Source organism: Topomyia yanbarensis, chromosome 3 (genome assembly GCF_030247195.1).
Source record: "Topomyia yanbarensis strain Yona2022 chromosome 3, ASM3024719v1, whole genome shotgun sequence".
Lineage (NCBI taxonomy): Eukaryota > Metazoa > Arthropoda > Insecta > Diptera > Culicidae > Topomyia > Topomyia yanbarensis.
This window is the reverse complement of record NC_080672.1, coordinates 84631965-84648163: the sequence shown is the minus strand read 5'-3', so window position 1 is coordinate 84648163 and position 16199 is coordinate 84631965. Positions and strand designations below refer to the sequence as shown.

Sequence of the window (16199 nt, the reverse complement as noted above, 5' to 3'; positions counted from 1 at the left end):
AGCTAATTTGATTCAGTCCTAACTATAATTCCAATTTTTCTAATTGGGCGGAGACAGTGACGAAAGCGAATTAAACATGTCAAATGTTGGAGCCAGTTATTGGAATTACGATAATTATTTTACTTTTTTCTTGTGATATGAAGCGGAAAAAGCTCGAATTCATTTTGTTATACGTGTATTTAAGAACTAGCTCATGATGTAGAGTGAAAAAATGGGATAATCGTTTGAAATAGTCTCACTCATTTTTGAATTGGTCGGTCGTTTTATCATATGAGAGCGTTGGGAAAAAATCTTCAAAGAAGTCGGCTACTCTTTAATGTCGTTTTCGCAAGACCACGAACCTTAGTCAGACTGTAACCTCAACCGCTTTTGTGGATAGATTCTGACTCATGTAGAGTTGACAATAGTGCTGTTTGCCATCTAGTGCAAGTATGATGGCAACCAACACGCTACAATCATAACGTAACCTTTACATTAGTTCTGTGTGCCATCTACTGGTACCAGCGTCCTAACAACCTTCTATCTGCGGCCTTCTACAAAATCAACCATGATATCGCAATACTCAAGCTAGATAAACTGGGCATTCACGGACAACTTCGTCGCTGGACTAGTTCATTAATATGCGGCCATGGAAAGCGAAAATAAATCAATATATTTGGGGCATTGGTAGAGTATTACTGATTGATTTTCATGAAGACTTTTGCAATGGTGTGAGAAAAAACTTTTGGTTTTCCAAGATGGCCAGTTTTTCAAATTTTCTCAATTGAACCTTCAGGGCTATCTATCTGCACCATTTCTCGTATCTGGCATCTCGCAAGGAAGCCACCTCGGCCCACTAATATTTCTCATCGATTTTAATAACATCAACAACAAACTACAAGGACCCTGCCTTTCCTTAGCCGACGACATGAATATTTTTTGACAGATAGTCAACCGATGTCGAATTTCTTCAAAGTAAACTTCAGTACGTGATGTGATCGGAACAATGATTCTAAACCTTTCAGGAGAACCGCCTACCGTCGCCACACGCTGTTACCGAACTTCAGCATGTTTTCAATTGACACAGCATTTGACTTCCACTGGAAATACGATTAAAGATAAGTTATCTATCCTTAAATGTAACTAGACTAAGTAACTACCGTTGGGGCCAACGGGTCTGTTTATGTGGATACAACAAATAAAGCATCACATTACCAGCGTAATGTAAACGATTGCCTGTAGCTGGTTCCCAAATTCGCTAAAAAATGCGCTAACTTGTTATTGTAAACCAATCAATTTTACATTTTTAATCCTCCCTCTGTTATTGCAATTAAATTTTTAATGCGCCCGCAGATATTTTTCCAAGATTTTTTTAAACTCTTACGCTTTTAGTTACAATAGCAATAGGTTGGCGACACTGTATCGTGTGCGCCATGAGAACCTATTATGTGATCAATCCACCTCTAATACAGAACACATTTTCCTGCCTCCACGTGACACTAGCTGGGGTCCAACCAACCTTAACAAAGATTCGGGTGGTATCTTTGGTCGTATGCTGACAGGGGAAGGAACGGGAAGAACGTCTGTTCTCCATCATAGGAGCGACTCAAAACACTATTTCTCCCGGAATTAGCGCCTGAGGAAGAAATGCGGTGGCTCGTCAGCTATATCCAAGATAGCAGTCCCATCACGACGCTAGGTGTCGCTGCTCTGGCAATACGGCATCCCTAATAAAAAAAAACCAAACAACTTCGAAAAATGTACTAATAGATACAAGATGGGACAATCGACATCGGGATCGGCAAAGTATAACGGAATTTAAACCCTCCGGAAGCCGCGCTTATGCCCCACTGAACAAGCAGCAGCTGGTGCCCTAAGACGATTTCGCCAGATTTTCAGAGCAGCATGCCCTCAGTGCAACAGCGCGACTACCGGAAGGCGCGGCACAGAATCGAGAATTCTGCGCAGTAAACCCAACCGCTGGTACCTCGTTCAAATACCAGATCTTATCTGGCAGCGAGAAGGCAGAACATGGGGTGGGCTTTGTGCAAGTCCTTGGTAAGCAGCAGTAACGGGTCATTATATGGAGGCCAGTGAGTGATCGTATCTGCGTATCGAGAATAAAAAATCTTCAACCATAGCTTGATCAGAAGGCCCGACGAACCTACCAACGACAAATCCGATGATGAGAAATATGAATACTATGAGCGTCTAGGCAAGACCTACGGAGAATGCCCAGAACGTGACGGAAAGTTATTATCAGGGACACAAATGCACATGTCGGGAGAGCAGTATTATCTCCGACTATTGGCATGAGGAGCTTCCACTTAACCACCAACGACAACGAACTAAGGTTGATGAATCTCATCGTAGCTTAGAGGTATAACGGCACCTATTTTGCAAATCAAAGCCGTGGTACAAGATTCCGTAGGGGAACTTGACCTTCTTTTTCAAAAAACTTCGCAGTCGATTCGAGCGATACAGAACCTTACATAGCTAGTGTTAGGATCGTACTAATACTAAGAATCCTTCCCGTTTGGAATTGGAAAATACTACGACTGGCTTAAGAAAGTAGTGTCGTAGCTGCTGAACCGCCAGACTAGGGCAGCATCCATATTACACTTTTTTTTTTTTTTTTAATTTTTATTAACACTCGGAATACCAAGGGGGTAAAAAAAATGGGAACGCTTACTTTGACCGGTCATATCTCAGCCGTTACATAATCGATTTTAAAACTGTCTTCACCAATAGAAAGATATATCTTTTGTGAACACGTCGAATTAAAAAAATAGAAGAATAGAGTTGTCTACCGTAAGTTAAAGTAAAAAGAGAATAACAAAGTCAGTGAGAAAAAAATGGGAACGCTTCTTTGACTTGCCATATCTTAGCTGTTTGTTCACCAATTTTAATTCTTTCTTCACCATTGGATAGGTAAATCTTTTATAAAAACAGTGAACAAAGAATGATGGAAAGCAAATTTGTATATCTGAAGTAATTGTAAAAAAAGTAATTGAGAGTCAGTGCAGACGAAATGAGTTTTTCTGTTCAAACAATCGTATCACGACCATTTGTCAGCCAATTTCAATTTTCCTTACACCAATGCAATCCTTAGAGCTACTAGACTTGTAATATATGCAATAAATAGTAGATTTTCAAAAATTACTATACTTTTTCGAGTTTTTAGGAGATAAGATTTTTACAATGTACGTGGCATACGGCTTTGAAATTCTTTGCGACTTGTTAGTTTTACGGTTTGAAAATTACCTGTTTACTCAATAGTTCTACATATTATACATGGATATTATTATATCAAAATGTTTGCACAAACGTGGAGAAACACAATATTGTATGTAAGTTACTTAATAATAGAGTGTGTTAGGACGATTCAGTAAATACGAAGAAGTTCAGAATTTTAAAATATTCGTCATATAACTTCAAATTTGAAACGATGACCCATACATTTTAATACACCAATCGATTGTAATTGATGGCGGCTACAATTTCTGAAAAAAGACATTTTTATATTTTCTCAAAAAATAGCCAAAAGTACGTAGAAGTACAGAAATTTCATTTAGTTAGCAAATAACGTCGAATTCAAAGCGATGGCCTATACCTTTTTATATACCAATCGATTATAATTGATTTTGGTTACAATTTCTGGAAGAACAATTTTTATATTTTCTCAAAAATAGACAAAAGTACGTAGAACTACAGTAATTTCATTTAGTTGACAAATAACTTCAAGTATTCAAATCTATCACCTATGCAATTTATACACCAATCGTTTGTAATTGATTTTGGCTACAATTTCTGAAAGAACAAATTTTTATATTTTCTCAAAAAAATAGCCAAAAATACGTACAAGTACAGAAATATCATTTAGTGGGTAAATAACGTCGAATTCTAAGGGATGATTTATACTTTTTTATACACCAATCGATTGTAATTGATGGCGGCTACAATTTTTGAAAGAACACATTTTTATATTTTCTCAAAAAATAGACAAAATACGTAGAAGTACGGAAATTTGATGTAGTTGGCAAATAAGGCAAAATTCAAAATGATGGCCTACACTTTTATATATACCAATCGATTGTAATTGATTTCAGCTACAATTGTTGCAAGATAAACTTTTCATATTTTCCCAAAAAACGACAAAAATACGTAGAAGTACAGAAATTTCGTCTGATTGGCACTGCGAATTTCTGTACTTCTACGTATTTTTGGCTAATTTTTGAGAAAATATAAACAATTGTTCTTTCAGAAATTGTAGCCGCCATCAATTACAATAGATTGGTGTATAAATAGTGTAGGTCATCCCTTTTAATTTGCAGTTATTTGCCAATCAAACGAAATTTCTGTACTTCTACGTATTTTTGTCGTTTTTTAAAAGAAAATATAAAAAGTTTATCTTGCAACAATTGTAGCCGAAATCAATTACAATCGATTGGTGTATAAAAAAGTATAAATCATCCCTTAGAATTCGATGTTATTTACCCACTAAATGAAATTTCTGTACTTGTACGTATTTTTGGCTATTTTTTTGAGAAAATATAAAAATTTGTTCTTTCAGAAATTGTAGCCAAAATCAATTACAAACGATTGGTGTATAAATTGCATAGGTGATAGATTTGAATACTTGAAGTTATTTGTCAACTAAATGAAATTACTGTAGTTCTACGTACTTTTGTCTATTTTTGAGAAAATATAAAAATTGTTCTTCCAGAAATTGTAACCAAAATCAATTATAATCGATTGGTATATAAAAAGGTATAGGCCATCGCTTTGAATTCGACGTTATTTGCGAACTGAATGAAATTTTTGTACTTCTACGTACTTTTGGCTATTTTTTGAGAAAAATATAAAAATGTCTTTTTTCAGAAATTGTAGCCGCCATCAATTACAATCGATTGGTGTATTAAAATGTATAGGCCATCGCTTCAAATTTGAAGTTATATGACGAATATTTTAAATTCTGAACTTCTTCGTATTTACTGAATCGTCCTAACACACTCTATTATTAAGTAACTTACATACAATATTGTGTTTCTCCACGTTTGTGCAAACATTTTGATATAATAATATCCATGTATAATATGTAGAACTATTGAGTAAATAGGTAATTTTCAAACCGTAAAACTAACAAGTCGCAAAGAATTTCAATCAACCGTATGCCACGTACATTGTAAAGATCTTTACTCCTAAAAACTCGAAAAAGTACAGTAATTTTTGAAAATCTACTATTTATTGCATATATTACAAGTCTAGAAGCTCTAAGGATTGCATTGGTGTAAGGAAAATTGAAATTGGCTGACAAATGGTCGTGATACGATTGTTTGAACAGAAAAACTCATTTCGTCTGCACTGACTCTCAATTACTTTTTTTACAATTACTTCAGATATACAAATTTGCTTTCCATCATTCTTTGTTCACTGTTTTTATAAAAGATTTACCTATCCAATGGTGAAGAAAGATTTAAAATTTGTGAACAAACAGCTAAGATATGGCAAGTCAAAGAAGCGTTCCCATTTTTTTTCTCACTGACTTTGTTATACTCTTTTTACTGTAACTTACGGTAGACAACTCTATTCTTCTATTTTTTTTATTTGACGTATTCACAAAAGACATATCTTTCTATTGGTGAAGACAGATTTGAAATCGACTATGTAACGGCTGAGATATGAGCGGTTAAAGTAAGCGTTCCCATTTTTTTAGACCCCCTTGGTAGTCCGCGTAACTTTTTACCCCCTTGGTATTCCGAGTGTTAACGTGACTTTAAATTTTAATTCATTCGTCACGCATCCATATTACACGGAAGAATATTCGGAAGCACACCTTTGATGGACGGTCGACGGACACAAGTTTTGAAAGACGGTCGACATTTCTCCTATGTCCGGACCCTACGTCGAATTTGATCATAATCTGATGGTAAGATTCGCGAAAGACTGTTCAGCATATCCGGTTCCAGGCGTAAGAGAACCATGCAATGTAACCTACGCCCAAAGACTGGGCGAACGAATCGATGATCGGCCAAAAAGAGATAACCTGAACGCAGCGTGGCAAAAGGTCCACGAGGCGATCAGTACAACAGAAGTGTTGGGTACTACTCGAGGTTGCATTTATCACTCATATGAATAAACTAGTCTGGATAGCTAACCACTTCGAAAATAAAACTAATATTTTCACATGAAAAGGTATTAGTACAACTTTTCCCTCTAAATAAGACTATTTCTTCGAATAGAAAATTTTGCCGGAAAATGAGCTAAAAAGTTTATCACCGTAGTCTTTTGTGCTTGCTTCCTTTGCTATCTATCTGGCGCACATCAAAAACATTATACCTAGTACAAGTCTATCCTACTTTGTTATTGGTTTTCTTGGTAATTTAGTGTAATTTTTGACACGTTCATTTCCTAAAAAAACAATAAATTATCCCCTTCTCTGGTGAAAAATGAGATCAGTGAAATTTTAGAGGAAAAATCGTTCTAACGATATTTGGGAAGAATATTGCGACTCATCTTGTCCAGGAACAGGAATTGCATAAGCGCGAGTGAATGACGGTTACAATGCCTGCGTACCACACATGGAAACCAGCGGAACGGCTGCTTCGATACTGACTGCAAGAGTGACTGACGAGAAAACCCTCACAGTAGCCGATTGCATGCAGCGGCTGCACTGCCCATAATCGCAAGTTAGTCCCATGATCTATGGTATTCCCCATCTACATGGGACGATTATACTGCCGTGATCCGCATAACAGTCCCATTTGCTATGTGTTTCCTATGCAGGTGGGACTGTTATGCGTATCACGGCAGTATAGGCAGTGCACGCCAGAACAGAGAACTGGTGGCACCTGAGAAAAAAAACTCCATCTACGTAAGAAATGTGGGCATGACGGTGCTCGACGAGGCAGAGGGAGGCTATGCGCGTAAGTTTTACAAAACGATTAACATGAGGTGAAAAAGAACCCTGACGCGGTCAAGAATAACGACCGAAACGGGAATCTATTGGCATATCGTACATGAGCGGGTGCCAAGTGAGAGGAACACATAGAGTTGCTATTGAACGGAAAAACGTGCAGGGAAGGTACTTACAGGACGAGGATGGGGGATGGACAAACTATGGATCCACCCACGCTAGAAGTGCTGTTTAAGAACAGAAAAACGGTGAGGCAGTTGGAAAGGATGAAATCACCGCCAGACTTCTGGAATCCGAAGATTGGTCCATGTCCTGAGTAGAGAAAAACATGCTTTTAAACTGGTTGGATAAGTTTGTATGCCCTACCAACAACAAGAGTCATAATATCGAGCTAACTACAGTGAAGACCCGATTTTGTCTGTCCTCGATTTTGTCAGCCTCATATAAAAATATGTTTGATGGGATCTACCAGACGAAATAAGTCAAATTCGAGTATATCGTTCCTTGAGCTTATTTTTCTCAACTTAAAAATGCAAAATATGTAAATACATATAAGACAAATCTTTTTTTTTTAATTTTGTACTGGAAGACCTCCTTTAGGAAAAATTATACTAATCAGAAAATGTTATGAGAATATGTCTAGGTATTAAAGAAGAATAATTAAACAACTTCGGTTTATTGAAAAGAAGAAAAAACAGGTTATGGTCCCCATTTTTGTCAGCCTGAAATGCACCAAGCGGTTGCCAAAAACGGGCCTTCGCTGTATGAGTATCGAGACCTAATGATTTCCGCCCAAACGGTACTCTCCCTGGTTCTGTTTAGCGGACTTCACCCGTTGGCTGAATCCTTTGTCGGTGAAGACCAAAGCGGATTTCGAGGAGGACGATCAACGAGGACCAGATGTTTACCCTGCGACAAATCCTGAATAAAGTCCGGTAACACAACTTAAATTTGTTTATCTAGCAGTTAATGTCTTTATGAAACATAATAAAACTAGTGAGATTGAATACGTGATGTTAAAATCAAATAGTTCGGAGAACTTGTTGATCCTCCAAACCATTGCGATACTTCATTGGCGAAAAGTACAAGATATCACATAAAGATGTATTTGTACCAGTAGCTCAGGAACATGGTATTCTCTCAGCAGCATGTTAGCCACAAAGACTACATGCGATATCATTATTTGTTCATCAAGGGCTTGCAGCTCTAACGAGCGACAGCAGCCTTCATATGGCGGCAGGTTTTGCGGATCACTCCATTACAAGAAACGCAGCGCTTACCTGACAAACCGTCTCTGAACACGCCTCTCGATCAGAAACACATAACATAAATATTTTAAAACTATATCTCACATTGTTACTTGTTATAAATTTCTGTTATTTTAACTACTAACGAGACCTAATTTATAACACAATATGTTACAAAAATTATGTTCTGTTATAATCTTGTTATTCCATTCTTATCGAGTTTCGATCCTATTGATCCAAAGAGTATGGTAAGAAAATCAAACAACATTACGAGATTTTTAATGTAGTCAACACTTTGATGCTAATTTCCAAAAAAAAATCAAAAGGGATAGTGTTAGGAAGACGAAAGCTGATAACACTGCACTTGGGAATACACAAAACCATTATATTCCACACATGTCGTTGAATCTTGTAGTACCAGGAAATCCGACTGATTACGAAATACGAAAAAACATTTTGAGATCATCGAAAAATAGTTTGCCACCAGGACTTAAAATGCCGGCAACGTCGTTAATAAACAGTGAAAAAAGCAGTGCTCCTATTTTACTACCTTGAGGCAATCTATAGCTTTTTGGCAAGCAATCAGACTGAATAGTGCCAATGCAAACAGTAACTTGACGATGACCGAAATACGATCGAAGCCAATCAAACAACCTAGTAAGGTTTTTCATCTTAGCTATAAGAGTATCGTGATTCACTTTGTCAAATGCGGATTTCAAATCAGTATATATCTCGCATCTATTTGGAAGTCCATGCGAAATGACGTGAAGCTCACTAGATTGGTGTTTACCGAACGGCCTGGAAATGCTGACATGTCCCAATATAGTGCAAATAGTGTTTCGTTAACCACTGATTTAATCAGCATTGATTCAACCCCGAGCGAAATAATTCCAAGGACATTTTCATCATTACGTTTGTCGAATTTCTTGAAAACTGAGCATAGTGCCGAACAATTCCAGTCCACTCAAAGCGTTTGCTGTTGAAGCGACATATTGAAAAGTTGCGCGAATGATGCGGCCAAGATATTCGAGCATTTGTTTCAATACAGCATCAGCCATAATACTTGGACCGTGTTCGAGTGATGCTTTTATTTTCTGGGTACCCGAGCAAACCATTTCATCGTCGATGGCAAAAATATCCATGCTGATATCAGAAGGGACGTCTCGAACAGCATCGTCAATCATACTAGGCGACGCCGAATCCTGAGAGAAGACGCTCGAAAAGTGCCATGCAAAAAAACTGGACCTGTCTTCAGTAGAGGAAACTGCGTTGTTGTCGAGAAACACTTCCGATGAGAGTTTCTTTCCTCTTAGTTAACGACGTTGAATCCCTCTGGATCCAGAGGGACTCAGCGTCTTTACTCTTACGGCCAATTTCTTCACATGAATGAAAACCGGTTTTCGGCTAATTGGTCACCAGCAACCTGAAAACTGGTTTTAAGCGAAAACCAGTTTTCATCCAGTGAAGAAATTGGCCGTTAGTGTTAACAAACGACCAGAATTTCTTAGGATTACGCCGTAAGTTCTGCTGAAATCGATTTACTTAACGTCTACAGACAAACTTATAGCTGCAATAATGACGTCGTCGATTTGTAAGTTACTAAAATTGCTACACAAGCATTTTAGGCCTGCGGAGAGTTCCATTAGACCATGGTGGCTTTATGGCAGGTTGATATTTTGAGACTGAAGCTGCAACACAATCCTGAAGTAAACAGTTGTAGTGATCCACAGCATCGCCAACATTCGCAAAATGTTGCAGAACGTGCCAGTGGATCGGCATTAGAGAACGACTAAGTGCCGAATAATATGTCTTGTGAAAGTTGAATTAATCGGGAGTCAGTTCGTCCTCAAAACGAAGAGATTAGCGGAGCTCCCGCCAAATTTCAAAAGCAGGATGGTGATTGTCAAAACGTCGGGCGCCTCCACAGCACGTACTTTTACTTACGAAAACTGGGTCCAAAAAGCGAGATTGACAATTGGAAATCATGAATATCAATATTAATTCGTCAAAAGGGTGAAAGTGTTTTTTGTAAACAAACTTGTTTCGCTCATTAGGGACCATTCATAAATTACGTAACGTAAAAATTGACCCAAAATTGACTCCCCCCTCCCCCATGTAACAAATTGTAACAAATTTCTCCATCCCCCCTCGCCTATTACGTAACAAATTCCCAGAAAAAAAATTTTCTCTTCGTTGAAAACATGTTACGTAACAATCTAGCTAACTCCCCCTCCCCCCTACGTCACAACTTGTTGTACCCCCTCCCCCCCTAAAAGCGTTACGTAATTTATGAATGGTCCCTTAGTAATTTTGTACCCCTCGTAGAAGTAATTTTAATTGTTTTCTGCTTTGAAATTATAGTAAATTAAGAGAAACCATCAAAATAAAAGTTTGTTTACAAATCTTATTCGCCCTTTTGCAAATTTAATATGGAAATATGTATTCACCATCTTTTAGCGGAGTTCAAGATTATGATACAGTGAAAGGAAGCAAATTGTGGCAGATAACATCGCCTTCCGACAAAGCTTAGATTATGCTGGATGGGTCAAAATAAAGCGTTAGAATGGAGGAACACCCGACTCGTTTGTGATGTTAAATGGATTGAAGCAAGGCGATGCGCTCTCTAATCTAATATCCAGCATCTAAAGAAACAATACGAAGATCTGAGACACTAAGGAACAGAACTATCATCTCGAGATCACACATGTGGACGATGTCGACATCATTGCCGTTGATCGCAGAGCATTGGAAAAGGCCTTTGGGCCGTTTGCTTCTCAACTCTTGCCATAATATGCTAGACGACATCAGTCTTTCGATATTCATGGAAACAATGTTGGAAAGTTTTGTGATGACGCCATAATAATCGAAAGAGAAGATAAACACAGACAGACTCTCACTTGCGCCTATGCCCTCTTCACATATTTATCTAGAGTTCATACATTTTGACAGTAATTCAAAGTTAGATATTGACTCAGTGTTGCCTCAAACAAAAACCATATTAAATGTTTACGTATCGACTTCCTCAACGTGCACAAGTTGGTATTCGTCATTCTACGAAACATTTCTGATCAGTTGACCTACTAAATTCGTCGATTAGATCCTACATCGAACGAATGGGACCAACAAAATATTTTTGCCGCTTGGGTTAGGAAGAGAAATGTGTGAATTGTCCAATTGTTTCATGAAAAGACATTTAGGTAACAAAGACGAGGAACTAGAGTAGAGAATGTGATCAGAGTTGTTTGATAGTCTATAGGGGCCCTTACACGCACAATAAAAGTGTCATTACTAAGTAATGACATGACTGGAATTGTATGGAAATTCCATCATTACTCACCTTACACTATCATTAAAAGTGAAATTACTGCTCAGTAATGACATTACTAGCGCCTCGGGAAAAAGGCCCTTATAACTATAACGCAACTGATATATAAATTACAAACACTTATGTCGTTTTGCTTGAAGCGAAACGAGTCAGGTTCTAACCCCAACTGCTGTCAACATATGAACTGATAGCGGTTGCGGTTAGCACCTGACTCAGTTTCAGGGTCAAGCAAAGCGCCATTAATAATAGCATGTGATTTTCTCTACTCAGCATGCTTTAAGAGGCCGACCTAAGCAACTTTTGTTCTCTAAGCACCTTGGGCCAACCTGTGTATTTTGTGAAATTTCGGTAATTTTTCAAAATGTTATTTTATAATTTAATGTCCATTTTTGTCGAGCATTAATTTTACCGATTTCCGATACTTATTTTAAAACTAGAAAAAATATGCAATTTGTTTCAATTTTTTTGACGTTTACAAAGGTCAACCGCCTTAAGGTTTCGGCCATTTTGAATTTATTGTTCCTGCCGGTTTCACCAGAAAAATAAGCGACAGTAAAAAAAAACAAGCCTAAAAAATCGGGAAATCACGCATGAACCAGGCTAATTTGTAGGTTAGAACATTCAATTAGATATATCGGTCCCGTTACTGAGAAAATGTGGAATCGACGCACAGACACTCAGTTCCAGTATCCCATACTTTAAAGTAACACGGAACAAACCGGAAAACTTTCCACTCTTTTTTTGCCTCCAGTAGCAAGCAGAAATAAATCGGATAGTGCAGGTCTGAACTCCGGGGACAAATCTAAAAATATTGTCTCCGTCATATTCGGGTTCAACTACCTTAATAATTCTCCTGTATTAAATCTAGGGAGATACACCGGCGCCATACAAAATAACCAACTTTCTGAAAATTTCACTCAATATTCACCTACGGGAACCAAAAAAAACCTAATCTACACTGTTACGATCAAAAAAAAATATACTGAATCAAATTCCCATCAACCACGTCGGGCTCCATGTTGGAAACTAGTAGTATCGATTTTTCGCCCTCGTTTGCACTACTTCCACATACAGCGGCGGCCATTTTCCGGTTGCGATCAAGACGCTCCCCGTTAGAAATGCGGTTCAATGATTAAAAGTGAACAACTTTTTGCTTCTTACTACTCACTTGTTTAGCTCTCTGTAAAGCGGCTGCAAATGCTGACGATTGACTAAAATTTTGCGAGTTCTGGTTTGAATAATCACTCATTATTAAAATAAATAAACCAATAAAGTAAAAATTTTCCTCGCACGGAAATTGCACACCCAGAATAAATTTTTCGGTCCTCACACACACAACGCGCTCGTCATTCGCAGCAAGAAATTGTCCGCTTTTTTCGGCTGAAGCCTTTTTATTCTGGTCGACCTAAATCTTCAATCTAACTTCGGGGAAGGGTTTTTCGTTACTTCTGCACTGGTTTTTCATCGGAACTAACCGTCTGGAACAGCCCGAAAACCAAAAAAGTTGATAACTACTCAGCAGAAACTCAACAAAAAACTAAAGAAAAAAGGTAGCGCTCCTGGATGGTGAATCTGCTGCTACTGCTGCTGGGCACGGATATGGATACAATTTTTCCGCACATCACACAAGAAGCACTATCCATTCAAGGCAAGAGAAAACTAATGAATGATATGGCGAGCGGCTCGTCGCCTACTGCTAGCCCGTTGGTGTGCTGGCTGGAAGCGAAAAAACTTCGCCCTCTTCTTACCTGATCTGACACATTTTCGCCGAGTTTGAAATGTCACATTCTAGTACAACTATTATAGCAACTTTTTTCGACGGGGTTACACACGCGGCAGAGTTTTCAACAGACCGTACACGCCACCGAAAAACTACCTAAAATTCAGTACTTTTGACTCAATCTTGTGGTATCGTGCAGGAACGTAAAATTAGGTAAACCGTGTTGAAGGTAGTTTCCATTTAACTACGGCAAAAATTATTTATTTACTTAAATTTAAGTTGAATTTACCTAATTTTGAGTATACCCCAAACAACTTAAAAGTACCTTACTGCACGGAAGACCTCGACTGAGTCAAATTTTTCGTTTTTGATAACACTAATAAGTGCGAAAGCGACGCACAGCTCAAAAGTACCTAAATTTAAGTTAAAAGAACTTATTCTGTAGGTTATTTTACGGTTGCGTGTATGGACATTGGACACTCCTTCCCGGTCAGCGTGGTAAGCAGAAAGTTAGCAAAAGTTGAGTAAAGCCTAGGACAAGACATGACAATAGAGGGGGTCGTTTTTGTTCCAATTTTGCGTCAGAATGTTCCAGCTCCTGATTGGTTGATTCTGACTTTTTGCACCGTACGCAATGTTACTGCAGGGATAGCGAAATGATGTTTGGCAGTGTTGCTATATTTAGTGGAAAATAATGTAATTACTTTTGGCAAATAATATTATTATCGTTAAAAGAGTAAAAATGAATAAATGAAGCAGAAATTTTGCGACAAAGTAGAACAAGTATCTACCACACGTTTGCCATATACGTGGTTAATTATTTTAAACAAAGATAAGACAGCAACCAAACCGTAATCTAAAATTTGTCAGAGAATGGTTTCATCAAACCTTACTAAACACCCATGACATGGAAAAACGGTGCCCTTTATTAATATAATGGATTCAAGATACAAAATATTGCAGGCATAAAATAAATTAACAAGAATCCATTTTCATTTAAAAAAAAAATAGCAACACTGTTCGGAAGATTTCGGCAGGGTGGAAATCTGCGAAAAGAAGAATATCGAATGAAAAATAAGAAGCCGATTGTCACGTCTTGTCTTAGAGTAAAGCGAAATTGATGCTGACAGAGTTTCTGCGAGCATTTTGCGCGATTTGTGTGAGAATTCTGTCAACGAATTCGCTCAAATGCAACAACCGTCTGACAGAGGCAGTTAAACCAACCGATGCTGCTCACTTTTATCCAGAATCGATCCAGAAATGTACGGCCAAGACTAGGGGCAGATCACTTGCGAAATTAAATGCATTTATTTCCATCAAAATAGAAATTTATAATGTATTTTGCGTTGCGTGCAATGTCTTTTGAGTTGCGTGTAAGACGTCAAAACCCTACGAAAAAACTAGCCCTACATTCCACAAAACGTCGAACAAAGTGGATCAGCGTAGGACGTTTTTTGAACAAACTTTTCTGCGAGGGAGTGCAAAGTTGATGCAAAAATGGAAACTAAATGCATTTTTTTCTAATTTGATGCAAATTTTTTATACATTCCTAGAGTGATCTGCCCCAAGGGCCAAGATCTCTGCACGCTTCCTGCCACATCTTTGTCAGATGTTTTGCTGGATTCGTGCTAAATTCTACCAGGTAGGAATTGCCAGGACCTTTGCACAGTTTATGTCCGAGTTATACCAGGGTTTAGCTCGGTTCCTGTCAAAATTTGCCAGACAACGCGAGCGAAACCGAGTTCGCCTTAGCTCAACTAACCCGACAGGATACGCGCAGAAATCTGACAGGGCTGCCAAACCAAGACTTACAGAAATCTAGCAGAACGGTCTCTGCCAGAAAATTTGCTAACTGGGTTGACATCTGAGTGCATATAAGGAGAGTGACGACACTTGCAAAATTGGAACAATGATTATTTGTCAGTGTTATTCCAAACGAGACAAATCCATGTATTTCGAGAGGTCGTTTGTTCGTTTGGAATATTACTGACAAATAATCATGACAGTTGTCTTCACTCTCCTTACATACACTCTGCTCGACATCATAAACATCTCACACCCTTCCAGTCACCAAATTTTCTGGCAGAGACCTATTATATAATATTATTACATAATATTATATCCACATCGTCGATACAAGTTTTTTCCATTACACATGCAATGCTTTTGTCAATACTGGTATTAAAAAATATTGAACGTGTAAGGGTCGCGCAAAATAGTCTGAATTGTCTTAGATTTTTAGCAGTACAAAATGATTGTATTTGGTATAATCTTTTTCACTGGCGACATATCTTTTCTATCGGGTATACGAATGTGGAAATCTAGTACTTTATTATTTAGTACAAGGATTTAAATGGTGGTAATAAAGCAAATCCCATCACTCAAAATTTATTTTGACAGTACTTGTGTTGTGATAAATGTAAATAAACGCCTAGATAAAAAAAAACAATGTTCTTCAAATCGGTATAAAACGACTGATACGTTGATAGTATGATTAGCATTTCTCATCGTGTAAAGCTAGATTGAAACGTTCGTGCGATGTCCCAAGCAAAAGCATTTGATTGCTTAGAAACCGTTCAAGTCGGCGACAACCCGACTGATATCGTTTACCACAGATTCGCAAATAAATCCTTCCTGTTAATCACACAACGGCAGAAAGTGACTAACGTTTACACAGTGCGTAATCAAACATCCAACAATCTGAATGGAGGAGCAGCGGTAGTGCTGTCTGGCGGTATGAACCGAATATACGCGATCAAGCACTGCTTCGGGGCGGTTTCCGATGAGACAGAAGCGGCAATTAGGTATTTAATGAATTATATCGATAAGAATGATGAATTAGTTATCTCGCTGGGACTAAAAAAGGTTAACAAAGCGTTACTGGATCAAATCGGAGCGTATTTAAAAAGAATCGTTCAAAATAAATCGCTGTGAATATATTATATTAAAAATAAAAATATGATTGATCATTATATAGCAAAGAAATTTCAATAGGGTAAGTCCATAACTTGA

General features: G+C 37.9%; 2 protein-coding genes across 9 annotated transcripts in view; one reads left to right on the top strand and one right to left on the bottom strand.

Moving 5' to 3' along the window:
* Window positions 1-13160, bottom strand: part of LOC131692716 (far upstream element-binding protein 3) — a 29804-nt gene extending 16644 nt beyond the window's left edge. For 3 of the 8 annotated variants that reach the window (XM_058979926.1, XM_058979930.1, XM_058979932.1), the window contains exon 1: window positions 12636-13159. In XM_058979926.1, the coding sequence (XP_058835909.1) occupies window positions 12636-12716 (81 nt within the window). In that variant the 5' untranslated portion in view covers window positions 12717-13159. Of the gene's footprint in view, window positions 1-12635 lie in introns of all 8 variants that reach the window. The other 5 variants (XM_058979933.1, XM_058979934.1, XM_058979931.1 and 2 more) reach the window with 4 other exon arrangements.
* A 2565-nt stretch (window positions 13161-15725) lies between these two features.
* LOC131687036 (uncharacterized) lies at window positions 15726-16121 on the top strand. Its single transcript, XM_058971070.1, has one exon. The coding sequence runs from the start codon at window positions 15726-15728 to the stop codon at window positions 16119-16121; it is 396 nt and encodes a 131-aa protein (XP_058827053.1).
* The last annotated feature ends 78 nt before the right edge of the window (window positions 16122-16199 follow it).